General features: G+C 47.7%; 2 protein-coding genes across 2 annotated transcripts in view; one reads left to right on the top strand and one right to left on the bottom strand.

Moving 5' to 3' along the window:
* Window positions 1-2790, top strand: part of LOC123491926 (glyoxylate reductase/hydroxypyruvate reductase-like) — an 8918-nt gene extending 6128 nt beyond the window's left edge. The window contains exons 7-9 of the mRNA XM_045223367.1: window positions 263-398; window positions 882-1012; window positions 2421-2790. Coding sequence (XP_045079302.1) covers window positions 263-398; window positions 882-1012; window positions 2421-2542 — 389 coding nt within the window. The 3' untranslated portion in view covers window positions 2543-2790. The remainder of the gene's footprint in view (window positions 1-262; window positions 399-881; window positions 1013-2420) is intronic.
* An 880-nt stretch (window positions 2791-3670) lies between these two features.
* LOC123491398 (zinc finger and BTB domain-containing protein 5-like) lies at window positions 3671-17386 on the bottom strand. Its single transcript, XM_045222062.1, has 6 exons — window positions 17084-17386; window positions 15859-15888; window positions 15227-15409; window positions 14532-14798; window positions 13923-14294; window positions 3671-8036 (listed from the first exon to the last, which is right to left on the bottom strand). The coding sequence occupies exons 2-6, from the start codon at window positions 15883-15885 to the stop codon at window positions 6882-6884; spliced, it is 2004 nt and encodes a 667-aa protein (XP_045077997.1). The 5' UTR covers window positions 15886-15888; window positions 17084-17386; the 3' UTR covers window positions 3671-6881.
* Window positions 17387-17825: the final 439 nt, after the last annotated feature.

Raw genomic sequence — 17825 nt, 5'->3', positions numbered from 1 at the left:
CAGTCTCTATGGATGAGTTGGCCAGCCAGTCTGACTTCCTGACAGTGTGTTGTCCTCTCTCCTCCAGTCTCTATGGATGAGTTGTCCAGCCAGTCTGACTTCCTGACAGTGTGTTGTCCTCTCTCCCTCCAGTCTCTATGGATGAGTTGGCCAGGCGGTCTGACTTCCTGACAGTGTGTTGTCCTCTCTCCCTCCAGTCTCTATGGATGAGTTGTCCAGCCAGTCTGACTTCCTGACAGTGTGTTGTCCTCTCTCCCTCCAGTCTCTATGGATGAGTTGGCCAGCCAGTCTGACTTCCTGACAGTGTGTTGTGCTCTGACACCAGAGACTAAAGACATCTGTAACAAGGACCTGTTCTCTAAGATGAAGAATACCTCCATCTTCATCAACACCAGCAGGTGACCAAGCACACACACACACACACACACACACACAATCATACGCTCGCAGAGACTCATATACACACACAGTAACACACAGTAACACACAGTAACACACAGTAACATACAGTAACACACAGTAACACACAGTAACATACAGTAACATACAATAACACACAGTAACACACAGTAACATACAGTAACACACAGTAACATACAATAACACACAGTAACATACAATAACACACAGTAACACACAGTAACATACAGTAACACACGGTAACATTAAGTAACATACAGTAACACACAGTAACACACAGTAACACACGGTAACACACAGTAACACACAGTAACACACAGTAACACACAGTAACACACAGTAACACACAGTAACACACAGTAACATACAGTAACACACAGTAACACACAGTAACATACAATAACACACAATAACACACAGTAACACACACTGTTACATGATCATGGATGTGTGTGTGGCAGAGGAGGGGTGGTTCACCAGGAGGATCTGTATGAAGCTCTGTCCAGTGGTCAGATAGCTGGAGCCGGGCTAGATGTCACCGTCCCTGAACCCCTGCCCACCAGCCACCCACTCTTCACCCTTAACAACTGTGGTGAGTATAAACATGGTGTGTGTGTGTGGTTTAGAGTCTGGACCAATTTGATTCTGCTATTCCCTGTTCCATTTATTACTGTTCTCTGCTGTCAGTCCAATACTCTCTCTCCAGTGATCATTTCTCTCTCCAGTGATCATCTCTCTCTCTCCTCCAGTGATCATCTCTCTCTCTCTAGTGATCATATCTCGCTCTCTCCAGTGATCATCTCTCTCTCTCTCTCCAGTGATCATCTCTCTCGCTCCCCAGTGATCATCCCTCTCTCCAGTGATCATCTCTCTCTCTCTCTCCAGTGATCATCTCTCTCTCTCTCCCAGTGATCATCTCTCTCTCTCTCTCTCCAGTGATCATCTCTCTCCCTTCCAGTGATCATCTCTCTCTCTCTCCAGTGATCATCTCTCTCTCTCTCTCTCTCCAGTGATCATCTCTCTCTCTCCAGTGATCATCCCTCTCTCTCTCCAGTGATCATCTCTCCCTCTCCAGTGATCATCTCTCTCTCTCTCTCCAGTGATCATCTCTCTCTCTCTCCAGTGATCATCCCTCTCTCTCTCCAGTGATCATCTCTCTCTCTCTCTCTCTCTCCAGTGATCATCCCTCTCTCTCCCCAGTGATCATCTCTCCCTCTCCAGTGATCATCCCTCTCTCTCTCCAGTGATCATCTCTCTCTCACTCTCTCGCTCTCTCTCTCCAGTGATCTCTCTCTCTCTCTCTCTCTCTCCAGTGATCATCCCTCTCTCTCTCTCCAGTGATCATCTCTCTCTCACTCTCTCTCTCTCCAGTGATCATTTCTCTCTCCAGTGATCATCTCTCTCTCTCTCCCTCCAGTGATCATCTCTCTCTCTCTCTAGTGATCATATCTCGCTCTCTCCAGTGATCATCTCTCTCTCGCTCCCCAGTGATCCTCTCTCTCTCCAGTGATCATCCCTCTCTCTCTCCAGTTATCATCTCTCTCTCTCCAGTGATCATCTCTCTCTCTCTCCAGTGATCATCTCTCTCCTCCAGTGATCATCTCTCTCTCCCAGTGATCATCTCTCTCTCTCTCTCTCTCTCCAGTGATCATCTCTCTCTCTCTCCAGTGATCCTCTCTCTCTCTCCAGTGATCATCTCTCCCTCTCCAGTGATCATCTCTCTCTCTATCTCCAGTGATCATCTCTCTCTCTCTCTCCAGTGATCATCTCTCTCTCTCCAGTGATCATCCCTCTCTCTCTCCAGTGATCATCTCTCTCTCCAGTGATCATCCCTCTCTCTCCCCAGTGATCATCTCTCTCTCCAGTGATCATCTCTCCCTCTCCAGTGATCATCCCTCTCTCTCCAGTGATCATCTCTCTCTCCAGTGATCTCTCTCTCTCTCCAGTGATCATCCCTCTCTCTCTCCAGTGATCATCTCTCTCTCTCTCTCTCTCTCCAGTGATCCTCCCCCACATTGCCAGTGCGTCCTACACCACGCGTAACACCATGTCTGCCCTGGCAGCCAACAACCTGCTACTGGGGCTGAAGGGACAGCCAATGATCAAAGAGCTCAAGCTGTAGCTGCCAATCACCTGCTTTGGAACACCAGAGGAGAACCAATGATTGAAGAGCTCTTACCAAACTGTAAATGATATAGTTGACTCTGGTAAAAAAAAGATGAGTAGACGATATAGAGAATAGGCTAGTGTTGTCATCAACATGGTACATACGTAGCACTCAGTATTTCCTCATTTCAGATGTTTTTATGATTTTGTTTCATAATAATGACGAAGGACAACAATAAACATGGAACTTTTCCCATCTTTTAATTCAGTCTGTAACGACAACTGGGACCATATTGTCCTCCATTACTTTATTAGTTTCTCCTCAACAAAGAAAGAAACAAAGAAGTTTACATTTCATTTCCTCTTTGGGGCAGCGTCTCAAACGGCACCCTATTCCCTACATAGTGCACTACTTTAGACCAGAGTGTGTCAGTGGCTTTGATCGGAAGTAGTGAACTACACAGGGAACAAAGGGCGCCATTTGAGATGCTAACCAAACATGGTTACACTATGTTAGAAGTGTAGAAAAACAACACAGAAATCCTTCACTTTTGGCATTTGGATAAAGCCCAGCTTTTTAAGGCAGTAACTTTCTTCATCAATTATATTATTACATAAACAAATGTTTTTTTCTTCTCTTTAATCCTTTTCTGGTTTTTGTTTTTGTTTTGTAGTATTCACACAGGGGCTGTTGTTTGTATAAATATGACCATACAGTGCACTTTCAAAGATTCACATATTTCTTAAACTCAACTCAAAATAAAAACAACAGTTTCAGAGATGGAAGCCATTTTGGATCTGTTTAACAAGGGTCCTCATGTCCTTCAGGGGTACCTACGGATTATGCCTGACTGAAAAAGTGCTTAAGTACTAAATAATTTTTTACTTCAGTGATCAATTAAATTAGCTATAAACTCAGTATTCGTTTTTTTTTAATTCATTGGTTAGCAATGAAGGTGCATTTCCAGTGTGGCTGTAATACTGTGGGTATTCAGCTGTTAGAAACAGTACGATAGCTACAGTGGGGGGGAAAAAAAGTATTTAGTCAGCCACCAATTGTGCAAGTTCTCCCACTTAAAAAGATGAGAGAGGCCTGTAATTTTCATCATAGGTACACGTCAACTATGACAGACAAAATGAGAAGAAAAAAAAATCCAGAAAATCACATTGTAGGATTTTTAATGAATTTATTTGCAAATTATGGTGGAAAATAAGTATAAGGAAACCTCAAAGTCTTTTAGCACAGACTGAGTAACAGGGAGACTCCACAGACTGAGTAACAGGGGAGACTCCACAGACTGAGTAACAGTGAAGACTCCACAGACTGAGCGACAGTGGGAAGACTCCACGGCCTTAAGGTTTCCACTAGTTACCCGGCTACCCATCCACACTGAGCGACTCTCAAATGCCACCCTAGTTTCTTTCTAGTGCACTAAATAGCGAGGTTGTCCTCTGACCAGTCAGTCAGTTTAACTACAACAGAACTCAGTACGGTAACGTTACCGGACCAACACATTGCCACGGAAACACAGAACCACAAAATCCAACATTCTTATTAGCAGTCTAAGCTTTTTTTTTTTTTTTGGGGGGGGGGGGTTAGGGTAATATATATATATAGTATTGTCTAAAGACTATGTTACAGTTGAGTTGAAGTGTTAGTGATCGATGTATTAAAAATACATTTAAGAAGCACAGATACTGTACCAAACTGTTCCACGACATCTAGTAACCAACAACACTATGTTATAGTTAACTGGGGCCCAGAGTAATCCCTGATCATGTGACCTGACCAGGAGACACTCCAGGCTCTAGTTATAGACACTGGTTCTATTTGATGTCCCCTCGCAGAGGAAAGTGTTAAAGCCAATATTAAAATGTGCAATGTTTACATTTCTAATGTTTTGTCCTGTGAGGAGAGGGGATAAGGGTCCCCCATGTTCCCTATGTAGTCCACTACTACCCTTTGGGTCCTGGTCAAAAGTAGTGCACTATATAGGGAATAGGGTGTTTCATTCAAAAAGGTGCAACCGATGAAAAGGCAACTCCATATTTAAAAAACATTAAACATCTGACTTTGACATGAATGTAAAGGACCAGGAGAAGAAGTGGTCCTCTCCTAGCCTGGTCCCAGATCTGTTTTTAAAGGACCTTAAGAGGAAATGTTCCCCTCATAGACTGGTCCCAGACCAGGTCCCCAAGCCAAGCTCCAGGTTTAGCGTTGCACAATTCCCCAAATTCTCAGGTTTTCCAGTAAGCAGGAAATCCTGAATCCTCCAGCCAGGATTTCTGGAAAACCTGGGAATTTGGGGAAAGTTCTGAGTTTTGCAACCCTATCCAGGTTTCAGCTTCAGGACTGTTCTGAATCTCCCTAGCCAGGTTTCAGTTTCAGGACTTTTCTGAATCTCCCTATCCAGGTTTCAGCTTCAGGACTTTTCTAAATCTCCCTAGCCAGGTTTCAACTTCAGGACTTTTCTGAATCTCCCTAGCCAGGTTTCAGCTTCAGGACTGTTCTGAATCTCCCTAGCCAGGTTTCAGCTTCAGGACGGTTCTGAATCTCCCTATCCAGGTTTCAGCTTCAGGACTGTTCTGAATCTCCCTATCCAGGTTTCTGCTTCAGGACTTTTCTGAATCTCCCTAGCCAGGTTTCTGCTTCAGGACTGTTCTGAATCTCCCTAGCCAGGTTTAAACTTCAGGACTTTTCTGAATCTCCCTATCCAGGTTTCAGCTTCAGGACTGTTCTGAATCTCCCTATCCAGGTTTCAGCTTCAGGACTGTTCTGAATCTCCCTATCCAGGTTTCAGCTTCAGGACTGTTCTGAATCTCCCTATCCAGGTTTCAGCTTCAGGACTGTTCTGAATCTCCCTATCCAGGTTTCTGCTTCAGGACTGTTCTGAATCTCCCTATCCAGGTTTCAGTTTCAGGACTGTTCTGAATCTCCCTATCCAGGTTTCAGTTTCAGGACTGTTCTGAATCTCCCTAGCCAGGTTTCAGCTTCAGGACTGTTCTGAATCTCCCTAGCCAGGTTTCAGCTTCAGGACTGTTCTGAATCTGAAGTCCTGTTTCAGAAAGGTTCTGAACATGGTTCCAATAGGAACACAACAGGGTTCCATCTCCCCCTCCTGAAGGGACTCCTTTTCTAAAGCGATCGCATCTGTCAACGGTCCTGTTTGGCTCAGTTGGTAGAACATGGCACTTGCAACACCAGGGTTGTGGGTTCGATTCCTGCTGGGGCCACCCATAGATATGCACACACTACTGTAAGTCGCTTTGGATAAAAGTGTATGTCTCTAGCTTGGAGTCTATTAACTCCTAGAGTCGATTTTCCACAGCCCCGCGGAAATTAATTAGCATAATAAAAAAATCTGTCAGTTTAAGTTAAGAGATATTTTTGTATTGGATGAGTCTCAATCCACCGATGTCACACTTCCACATCTGCGGTGAAAGAGCGGTGGTTTGTCAGATGACTCCCGAAAGCGTCTTGGGACTCGTCTGAAGTCGGTACGGCCGATCTGACGACTTCTGTCTTGCAGCGTTCGAACAGTTTGGGGCCCACACATCAATATGACCCCATCTGTGGAAAGGTGAGACTCTCACCAACATGTCGGTTCTGTTCTAGGCGGGCCCACAGGCCTCACAAGGTCCCCCCCGGTACCAGTTGAACAGACAGGGCTGAGACTGTAGAGAGTCCAGAGTCCACTTTAGACAGAGTACAGGTGATACTGTATAGTCCCCTTCAGATTCTAATCTGGACAATCAAAGCCAGTTCCACTGCTATTTTCCATTCTTCCCCTCTAATCAGAGACGGATTTAGACCTGGGAGTATTTCTGGACATTTTTAAAAACTCAAACCTACCTAGCAGGGCTGTGTTTACAAGGAACCAAACGGAACCCATTTGTCCAATACAAACTCTTGTTTTTGTTGAAAATCGGGATTTATGGAGAAACCTTCCCAAAACTTCTGGTAAGTTTCCCAGGAATTTCCCAATCCAACTCAACCCTACCAGGCCAGCCTACCACTCTCCATCAGTGTGTTGGGCATGTTGCTGTTCTGCCAGCGCAGACAGGTGGTCTTGGAGTGTTTGTACAGGTGGGACGACTGGCTGAAGCGCTTGACTCGTTAGCATTTAGCTAGCATTCGCTATGGGAATTCTCTACTACTTTGTTAGCATACTGGTAACAGGCGCTAATTAGGCTTCTTTTTTGTTGCATAAAAAAAAAAAACCTTGGCTTGTGCACAATGCCGGTAATACCGTATACCCCGGTATGGCACAAGGACGGTACAAAACGTATACAATCTGGATACCGTCCAACCCCAAATGTCCACTCCTCCTACCGTGATCACATCATCTACCACTCTACATCAGTGTGTTGGGCATGTTGCTGTTCTGCCAGCGCAGGCAGGTGGTCTTGGAGTGTTTGTACAGGTGGGACGACTGGCTGAAGCGCTTGCCACACTTGAGGCAGGCGTAAGGCTTCTCCCCTGTGTGGACCCTGATGTGTTTCTTACAGTCTGTCAGGGTGAGAAAGGTCTTACAGCAGATCCTACAGGCGTACTTCCTGGCTCCCTCTACCACCAGGACGTTGTGTTCAGACAGGGCCTTCTTACACTTGGAGAGGACGTCCGCTGAGGCACGGGTCAGCTGGGGGTGGGGGTTGGGGGCTGAGGAGGAGGAGGAGGTGGGTGGGCCTGACTCGTAACCCCCCGACCCGTTCAGAAGCAGGGGTCCCCCTTCCCCCAGACTGGAGGAAGACAGGGAGTCTTGGAGAACGGCCCCCGCTCCTCCTCCCATGTTGTCGTTTTTAGGTGCGATGCGGCGGTATCCAGGAAAGCCCAGGGAGCCCCCTCTAGAGGCCCGGGCCAGGGAGTGCAGTCCCAGGCTGGATCGCTGGAAGTCCAGAGAGAACAGGTCTGGAAACCCTCCTCCTCCCCTGGGGTTTCCCAGCCCGTCATGCAGGGGCCGCAGGAAGAGCGAATCAGCGTCTGTAGAGAATCCCCCGAGACCGTCGCCACCCAGCAGGTTCAGGTGGGTGGCCGACCCGGGACGGAGCATCGAGGACGAGGCGGAGTTAGTGGTCCCAGAGTGTTCCGGGCTCAGCAGGAAGTGATGTGCCGCTGCCATCGCCTCGCCAGTTGTCGTGTTGAGGTCGTCGTCCCCGGCATCGACCCCCGAGCCCGCGCCTCCAAAGACCTTGGAGCTGAGGAAGCTAGAAATCCTAAAACCAGACTTCCCATCAAGATCGTTGCTACACCCAAAACCACCTCCACTCCCCCCACCAAGACCTCCTTTCAACAGGAGCTGGGATCTGGGCTGGAGCAGCTGTTGGTCAGAGGAGGAGAGACTGCGGTCGCTGCTCTGTGGGCTCAGTTCTACCTTCTCCCCCTCTTCTTCTCCTCTTCCTCCTCCTCCTCCTCCTCCTCCTCCTTCTCCAGGTCCCAGCTGATCGCTGCCTTGGATGGTGAGGTCATCAGCTGGCTCCGGGGAGCTCAGAGGCTCACACTTCACCACCACCTGGAGGAGAGCAGGGATCTCAGAGACATGAAAGAGGACAACAGGACATGACCCCATGACTTTATCCAAGGTTGTTGTTGTTTTGTTTGTAATCCTTTATTTAACCGGGGTAATTATGGATAGACAGTTGTTTCATACATCGCTAACTCTTTAAAATGGCATGTGTCCCAAATGGCTCCCTTTAACCTGCACTATAGGCCCTGGTCTAAAGTAGTGACTATAGGCCCTGGTCTAAAGTAGTGCACTATGGGCTCTGGTCTAAAGTAGTGCACTATAGGCCCTGGTCTAAAGTAGTGCACTATAGGCCCTGGTCTAAAGTAGTGCACTATAGGCCCTGGTCTAAAGTAGTGCACTATAGGCCCTGGTCTAAAGTAGTGCACTAAGGGCTCTGGTCTAAAGTAGTGCACTATGGGCTCTGGTCTAAAGTAGTGCACTATAGGCTCTGGTCTAAAGTAGTGCACTATAGGCTCTGGTCTAAAGTAGTGCACTATAGGCTCTGGTCTAAAGTAGTACTAAGGGCCCTGGTCTAAAGTAGTGCACTAAGGGCCCTGAGTCTAAAGTAGTGCACTAAGGGCCCTGGGGTCTAAAGTAGTGCACTAAGGGCCCTGGTCTAAAGTAGTGCACTAAGGGCTCTCTGGTCTAAAGTAGTCACTATGGGCTCTGGTCTAAAGTAGTTGCACTATAGGCTCTGGTCTAAAGTAGTGCACTATAGGCTCTGGTCTAAAGTAGTGCACTAAGGGCCCTGGTCTAAAGTAGTGCACTAAGGGCCCTGGTCTAAAGTAGTGCACTAAGGGCTCTGGTCTAAAGTAGTGCACTATAGGCTCTGGTCTAAAGTAGTGCACTATAGGCTCTGGTCTAAAGTAGTGCACTAAGGGCCCTGGTCTAAAGTAGTGCACTAAGGGCCCTGGTCTAAAGTAGTGCACTAAGGGCTCTCTGGTCTAAAGTAGTGCACTAAGGGCTCTGGTCTAAAGTAGTGCACTATGGGCTCTGGTCTGAAGTAGTGCACTATGGTCTCTGGTCTAAAGTAGTGCACTATAGGCCCTGGTCTAAAGTAGTGCACTAAGGGCTCTCTGGTCTAAAGTAGTGCACTAAGGGCTCTGGTCTAAAGTAGTGCACTATGGGCTCTGGTCTAAAGTAGTGCACTATGGTCTCTGGTCTAAAGTAGTGCACTAAGGGCTCTCTGGTCTAAAGTAGTGCACTAAGGGCTCTCTGGTCTAAAGTAGTGCACTAAGGGCTCTCTGGTCTAAAGTAGTGCACTATAGGCCCTGGTCTAAAGTAGTGCACTATAGGCCCTGGTCTAAAGTAGTGCACTATAGGCCCTGGTCTAAAGTAGTGCACTAAGGGCTCTGGTCTAAAGTAGTGCACTAAGGGCCCTGGTCTAAAGTAGTGCACTATAGGCCCTGGTCTAAAGTAGTGCACTATGGGCCCCTGGTCTAAAGCAGTGCACTATGGGCTCTGGTCTAAAGTAGTGCACTATGGGCTCTGGGTCTAAAGTAGTGCACTATGGTCTCTGGTCTAAAGTAGTGCACTAAGGGCTCTCTGGTCTAAAGTAGTGCACTAAGGGGCTCTCTGGTCCAAAGTAGTGCACTAAGGGCTCTGGTCTAAAGTAGTGCACTAAGGGCTCTCTGGTCTAAAGTAGTGCACTAAGGGCTCCTGGTCTAAAGTAGTGCACTATAGGCTCTGGTCTAAAGTAGTGCACTATGGGCTCTGGTCTAAAGTAGTGCACTAAGGGCTCTGGGTCTAAAGTAGTGCACTAAGGGCTCTCTGGTCTAAAGTAGTGCACTAAGGGCTCTCTGGTCTAAAGTAGTGCACTATGGGCTCTGGTCTAAAGTAGTGCACTAAGGGCTCTGGTCTAAAGTAGTGCACTAAGGGCTCTCTGGTCTAAAGTAGTGCACTAAGGGCTCTCTGGTCTAAAGTAGTGCACTAAGGGCTCTGGTCTAAAGTAGTGCACTATAGGCTCTGGTCTAAAGTAGTGCACTATGGGCTCTGGTCTAAAGTAGTGCACTAAGGGCTCTGGTCTAAAGTAGTGCACTATGGGCTCTGGTCTAAAGTAGTGCACTAAGGGCTCTGGTCTAATACTATAGGCTCTGGTCTAAAGTAGTGCACTATAGGCCCTGGTCTAAAGTAGTGCACTATAGGCCCTGGTCTAAAGTAGTGCACTATAGGCCCTGGTCTAAAGTAGTGCACTAAGGGCTCTGGTCTAAAGTAGTGCACTAAGGGCCCTGGTCTAAAGTAGTGCACTATGGGCTCTGGTCTAAAGTAGTGCACTATAGGCCCTGGTCTAAAGTAGTGCACTATGGGCCCTGGTCTAAAGTAGTGCACTAAGGGCTCTCTGGTCTAAAGTAGTGCACTAAGGGCCCTGGTCTAAAGTAGTGCACTATAGGCCCTGGTCTAAAGTAGTGCACTATGGGCCCTGGTCTAAAGTAGTGCACTATGGGCTCTGGTCTAAAGTAGTGCACTATGGGCTCTGGTCTAAAGTAGTGCACTATGGTCTCTGGTCTAAAGTAGTGCACTAAGGGCTCTCTGGTCTAAAGTAGTGCACTAAGGGCTCTCTGGTCTAAAGTAGTGCACTAAGGGCTCTGGTCTAAAGTAGTGCACTAAGGGCTCTGGTCTAAAGTAGTGCACTATAGGCTCTGGTCTAAAGTAGTGCACTATGGGCTCTGGTCTAAAGTAGTGCACTAAGGGCTCTGGTCTAAAGTAGTGCACTATGGGCTCTGGTCTAAAGTAGTGCACTAAGGGCTCTGGTCTAATACTATAGGCTCTGGTCTAAAGTAGTGCACTATAGGCCCTGGTCTAAAGTAGTGCACTATAGGCCCTGGTCTAAAGTAGTGCACTATAGGCCCTGGTCTAAAGTAGTGCACTAAGGGCTCTGGTCTAAAGTAGTGCACTAAGGGCCCTGGTCTAAAGTAGTGCACTATGGGCTCTGGTCTAAAGTAGTGCACTATAGGCCCTGGTCTAAAGTAGTGCACTATGGGCCCTGGTCTAAAGTAGTGCACTAAGGGCTCTCTGGTCTAAAGTAGTGCACTAAGGGCTCTGGTCTAAAGTAGTGCACTATGGGCTCTGGTCTAAAGTAGTGCACTATGGGCTCTGGTCTAAAGTAGTGCACTAAGGGCTCTGGTCTAAAGTAGTGCACTATGGGCTCTCTGGTCTAAAGTAGTGCACTATAGGCCCTGGTCTAAAGTAGTGCACTATGGGCTCTGGTCTAAAGTAGTGCACTATGGGCTCTGGTCTAAAGTAGTGCACTAAGGGCTCTCTGGTCTAAAGTAGTGCACTAAGGGCTCTCTGGTCTAAAGTAGTGCACTAAGGGCTCTCTGGTCTAAAGTAGTGCACTAAGGGCTCTGGTCTAAAGTAGTGCACTATGGGCACTCTGGTCTAAAGTAGTGCACTAAGGGCTCTGGGTCTAAAGTAGTGCACTATGGGCTCTGGTCTAAAGTAGTGCACTAAGGGCTCTCTGGTCTAAAGTAGTGCACTATAGGCTCTCTGGTCTAAAGTAGTGCACTAAGGGCTCTCTGGTCTAAAGTAGTGCACTATAGGCTCTCTGGTCTAAAGTAGTGCACTATGGGCTCTGGTCTAAAGTAGTGCACTATGGGCCCTGGTCTAAAGTAGTGCACTATGGGCCCTGGTCTAAAGTAGTGCACTAAGGGCTCTGGTCTAAAGTAGTGCACTATGGGCTCTGGTCTAAAGTAGTGCACTATAGGCCCTGGTCTAAAGTAGTGCACTATAGGCCCTGGTCTAAAGTAGTGCACTATGGGCTCTGGTCTAAAGTAGTGCACTAAGGGCTCTCTGGTCTAAAGTAGTGCACTATGGGCTCCTGGTCTAAAGTAGTGCACTATAGGCCCCTGGTCTAAAGTAGTGCACTAAGGGCTCCTGGTCTAAAGTAGTGCACTATAGGCCCTGGTCTAAAGTAGTGCACTAACGGCTCTGGTCTAAAGTAGTGCACTAAGGGCTCTGGTCTAAAGTAGTGCACTAAGGGCTCTGGTCTAAAGTAGTGCACTAAGGGCTCTGGTCTAAAGTAGTGCACTATAGGCTCTGGTCTAAAGTAGTGCACTATAGGCCCTGGTCTAAAGTAGTGCACTATGGGCTCTGGTCTAAAGTAGTGCACTATGGGTCCTGGTCTAAAGTAGTGCACTAAGGGCTCTGGGTCTAAAGTAGTGCACTATAGGCCCTGGTCTAAAGTAGTGCACTAAGGGCTCTCTGGTCTAAAGTAGTGCACTATAGGCCCTGGTCTAAAGTAGTGCACTATAGGCCCTGGTCTAAAGTAGTGCACTATGGGCTCTCTGGTCTAAAGTAGTGCACTAAGGGCTCTCTGGTCTAAAGTAGTGCACTATGGGCTCTGGTCTAAAGTAGTGCACTAAGGGCTCTGGTCTAAAGTAGTGCACTAAGGGCTCTGGTCTAAAGTAGTGCACTATAGGCTCTCTGGTCTAAAGTAGTGCACTATGGGCTCTGGTCTAAAGTAGTGCACTATAGGCCCTGGTCTAAAGTAGTGCACTATGGGCTCTCTGGTCTAAAGTAGTGCACTAAGGGCTCTCTGGTCTAAAGTAGTGCACTAAGGGCTCTGGTCTAAAGTAGTGCACTAAGGGCTCTCTGGTCTAAAGTAGTGCACTATGGGCTCTGGTCTAAAGTAGTGCACTAAGGGCTCTCTGGTCTAAAGTAGTGCACTATGGGCCCTGGTCTAAAGTAGTGCACTATGGGCCCTGGTCTAAAGTAGTGCACTAAGGGCTCTGGTCTAAAGTAGTGCACTATGGGCTCTGGTCTAAAGTAGTGCACTATAGGCCCTGGTCTAAAGTAGTGCACTATAGGCCCTGGTCTAAAGTAGTGCACTATGGGCTCTGGTCTAAAGTAGTGCACTAAGGGCTCTCTGGTCTAAAGTAGTGCACTATGGGCTCCCTGGTCTAAAGTAGTGCACTATAGGCCCTGGTCTAAAGTAGTGCACTAAGGGCTCTGGTCTAAAGTAGTGCACTATAGGCCCTGGTCTAAAGTAGTGCACTAACGGCTCTGGTCTAAAGTAGTGCACTAAGGGCTCTGGTCTAAAGTAGTGCACTAAGGGCTCTGGTCTAAAGTAGTGCACTAAGGGCTCTGGTCTAAAGTAGTGCACTATAGGCTCTGGTCTAAAGTAGTGCACTATAGGCCCTGGTCTAAAGTAGTGCACTATGGGCTCTGGTCTAAAGTAGTGCACTATGGGTCCTGGTCTAAAGTAGTGCACTAAGGGCTCTGGGTCTAAAGTAGTGCACTATAGGCCCTGGTCTAAAGTAGTGCACTAAGGGCTCTCTGGTCTAAAGTAGTGCACTATAGGCCCTGGTCTAAAGTAGTGCACTATAGGCCCTGGTCTAAAGTAGTGCACTATGGGCTCTCTGGTCTAAAGTAGTGCACTAAGGGCTCTCTGGTCTAAAGTAGTGCACTATGGGCTCTGGTCTAAAGTAGTGCACTAAGGGCTCTGGTCTAAAGTAGTGCACTAAGGGCTCTGGTCTAAAGTAGTGCACTATAGGCTCTCTGGTCTAAAGTAGTGCACTATGGGCTCTGGTCTAAAGTAGTGCACTATAGGCCCTGGTCTAAAGTAGTGCACTATGGGCTCTCTGGTCTAAAGTAGTGCACTAAGGGCTCTCTGGTCTAAAGTAGTGCACTAAGGGCTCTGGTCTAAAGTAGTGCACTAAGGGCTCTCTGGTCTAAAGTAGTGCACTATGGGCTCTGGTCTAAAGTAGTGCACTAAGGGCTCTCTGGTCTAAAGTAGTGCACTATGGGCTCTGGTCTAAAGTAGTGCACTATGGGCCCTGGTCTAAAGTAGTGCACTAAGGGCTCTGGTCTAAAGTAGTGCACTATAGGCCCTGGTCTAAAGTAGTGCACTATAGAGGAAATAGGGTGCTATTTGGGACGCAGGTGAAGTATTACCTTTCCCTGTTTCTCCCGTCCTTCCTCCTCCTCCTCTTCCTCCTCCGTTCCCTCCTTCATCTTCACCTCCACCCCATCACCATGGTGACTCCCTCCATCCAGGGATTCCTTCCCCACACCCACCTCCTCCGCCGCCATCCCTTGCTCCTCCCCTTCGCAGTGTCCTCCGTCCGATTGGCTGGGCATCTGGGAGTCATCCTGGGACACGCCCTCTACTAGGCCAGTGATCGCCGCGTCCAGTCTAGCCTCCTCCGCAGTCTTGCGGGAGTCGTGGGAGAGTAGCCCCCCTTCCTCACCCCCGCCGGGGGGTCCAGCGGGGCGGGCCCTCTGCCTGGGCCTGTCCTCAGATAGGCCGAAGCTCAGGAGGGCTTCCTCTTGTGGAAGCGTCGGATGGGGAAGGAAGCTCTGTGCTCCACTACGCCGCTAACGCTAACACCACCGCTACCGCTAACGCCCCCGGCCCCATCCTCCTCCCTCCACCCCGCCCCAGGGCAGAGCTCACCAGGCTTAGACCCAGCTGCTGCAGCAGGAACGACCGCTGGAGCCTGGACGTAGGCGGCGTCGGCCGCCAGGTTAGCGTTAGCCGCTAGTTTAGCGTTAGCGGCTAACTTCGACGGCTGCCGTCTCCTGCCTGTGTCTCTGCTGGTCTGCGTGGGTGGGTTGGCGCTGCTGGCGGTGTTGTGTGGCCCGGTGGTCTGCCGGCGGGGACATGGGCATGGTGCGGGTGGTTAGGTAGTGTTTACAGGCCTTGACTACGGTGTTCAGGTGGAGGTGAGAGGCGGCTAGCAGCACGTCCATCACGTTGCTCTCCCCTAGCATCAGGGTGGAGGTGTACATCATGTCCACCAGGGCGGCAAACGCCTCCGCCGTCACCACCTGCAGGTCAAACACCGGGGTAAAGCCAGGTCAAACACCGGGGTAAAGCCTGAGTTCGGGTCAAGCACCGGGGTAAAGCCTGAGTTCGGGTCAAACACCGGGGTAAAGCCTGAGTTCGGGTCAAGCACCAGGGTAAAGCCTGAGTTCAGGTCAAACACCGGGGGTAACCATATGTTTAACATTGCTTCACCTAGCTAAAGTTAGTTACAGAGAGGTCATCATCCCCACCACCCACCACATGCTTCAAATCAATCAACACAAACCTTTTGGGGTTTTCAAATTGCCGATGTCTTGGAGCTAGAACTGGGATCATAGATACGTACTGCGTCACCCCTGTTATAACCTCTTCATCATCACCCCTGTTATAAACTCATCATCATCTTAATCATCACCACCTTCATCATCATCATCATCATCATCATCCTCACCTCGCTGTCCAGTTGTATCATGTTCATGCTGGCGTCTCCCTGGGCGACAGTGAATAGGGCCCTGAAGTGAGTGCTGCAAGCCGCCAGCACCGAGCGGTGGGCCTTAAAATGGCGGCTGCCCACCACAATGACACAGTCACACAGCTGGCTGTGGACACGCTGGTAGTTCAGCTGCTGGAAGACCTAGAATTATAACAATATGAATAATAACAATATGAATAATAACAATATGAATTATAACAATATGAATAATAACAATATGAATTATAACAATATGAATAATAACAATATGAATAACAATATGAATAATATCAATATGAATAATATCAATATGAATAATAACAATATCAATAATATCAATATGAATAATAACAATAATAATATACGAATAATGTGTGGCTCGGTCGCTAGCTAGAGCATTGTGCTTGCAACGCCAAAGGGTTGTGGGTTCGATTCCCGCTGGGGCCACCCATACATGTAAAATGTATGAATGCATGACTGTAAGTGGCTTCGGATAAAAGCGTCTGCCAAATGGCATATGTTATTATATTATTATGAACAATGCATTTTATTTGTAGAGCGTTTTTTTTTCTTCCATTTACAGACAGAAATCATAAAGCTCTTTGCATTACCTGGTCGAAGTGGCCCGGGAAGTCCATGACCTGGGGGGAGGGAGGGGGCGAGAGGGTAGGGAGGGGGAGAGGAGAGGAGAAAAACGGCAGAGAGGGGAGGGAGGGGGAGAGAGGGTAGGGAGGGGGAGAGGGGGAAAGGGGAGGTGAGAGGGAAAGAGAGGGAGGAGAGAGGGAACGAGAGGGAGGAGAGAGGAAGAGAGAGGGAGGAGAGAGGAAGAGAGAGAAACAGGGTGGTAAAAAAATCTGTTGTGTAATAAATTACGTCCTCTTGAGTACCATCTTGAGCTAATCTTGATGACAAAATCTTTGATTGATTAAAAAGTTTGCTTTAAATTGACTGTCATAGGAGGAGACATTATAGTAGACTGTAGTTGAAGTTTGAAGAATAGATTTTGTAGAAGGGTATTAGCTACACTATCTATAACAATTAGTTTAATGTATTAACAAACAGACAATATATGTATTGTTGAAGTTACTGCATAGTATAGGCTATTTCCCGGTAAGTGAAAGTGGGAAATAGTAACGATATTAAAAGAAAATGTGTGAAATGAAAGCCAGTATGTCTATGTGAAGACATGAGTCAAGTTCAAGCAAGGTAACGGTTAGCGAGGAAACTGTTCAGTTTGTTGACGTCTAGAAGTCGAGTCTAGACAGCTAGTTCGCTAGATAACTAACTACAGATAACTAACTAACTAACTAACTACTGCCATCGCATGCCGTCTGCTTGGCAAGCCCTTCATAGAGACTCGCCCCGTCTGGCGAATTCTATCATTGCTAGCTAGCTAAGCGAACTAACTAGCAAGTCAGCAGCTGGATAGTTAGTTAATTAGTTAGCTACTTGCTAACTTTTGGCAAAGGCGATGTAAAAAATAAATAATCAAATAAACCAGTAACACACAGCGATGGCGGTGAAGTAGCTAGCTAGAATGAGCCTCATGTGTGACCGACATTTTGTTGAAAAATAACAGCCAAGGCCAACAACAAACATCACCTCCTGAAGTAATTATTCTCCGTTAGCTCGCTAGGTCTACGGCTACCATGGCTACCGTTAATGCTGACTACCTAGTAGCTAGATTAGCTAACGTTAACAGCTGTCAAAGTTTCCCCCTTGAAAGCAGCTTTAGCGTGCAACATTGATAACATGAGGAACAATAAAACGTGATGATTAAAAACAACAAACTAGCAGCTAGCTAGCTTGCTAATGTTAGCTACCGGTACGCGGTACCGTGTTGTCGGTGCTACTCCCGGGTCAGGGCGGGCAGGCGGGGTTCATCAAGTCCACTAGACCGGACAGAATGAGGACTACCGACGGCTAGGCAGGTCTTCATGGACCGCTGAAGCTACTCCAATGCTCACAGTCACACATTCCCAATATGCGAATCCCTTTTCCGGAATGTTGTCCGACTGGTTGAACCCCAAGGACAGACACAACACAGCTAGATAGCTATGACTCCATGTAGCTACTTTGAAATAATCTACATTTTGATTTTTTTACCAAAGAGAGTCTTCTCGTGGGGCTGGAGCTAGATGGTTTGTAAATGGTTGCCAAAGCAACCTCCCTAAAACATGAAGAAAATATATATATATATTTTTTTTTAGAGGTGTTGAATTTTCTATCCGAAATTATATTTTAAAAAAGCCTATTTTTAAGATATACCCTGATCATATTAAAATGTCATATAAACGTACTCATTGATTATCAAGTATGATGCATTGGTAGACAGGTGAGTGGGGATGCTTTTCTCACTCAGACTCTGTAGGTGGCGCTACGCTCCTATGTACTCACCGGGGTAACGAGCTGCAGTACCACTCCTTGCCACAGGACGTCGCTGCAGTTTGTGGGGCTCCTATGTCCTCACCGGGTAACGAGCTGCAGTACCACTCCTTGCCACAGGACGTCGCTGCAGTTTGTGGGGCTCCTATGTACTCACCGGGGTAACGAGCTGCAGTACCACTCCTTGCCACAG

Source organism: Coregonus clupeaformis, chromosome 1 (genome assembly GCF_020615455.1).
Source record: "Coregonus clupeaformis isolate EN_2021a chromosome 1, ASM2061545v1, whole genome shotgun sequence".
In the NCBI taxonomy this organism is placed as follows: domain Eukaryota; kingdom Metazoa; phylum Chordata; class Actinopteri; order Salmoniformes; family Salmonidae; genus Coregonus; species Coregonus clupeaformis.
Note: the sequence above shows the minus strand (reverse complement) of the source record. Positions and strands in the feature narration are given on the sequence as shown.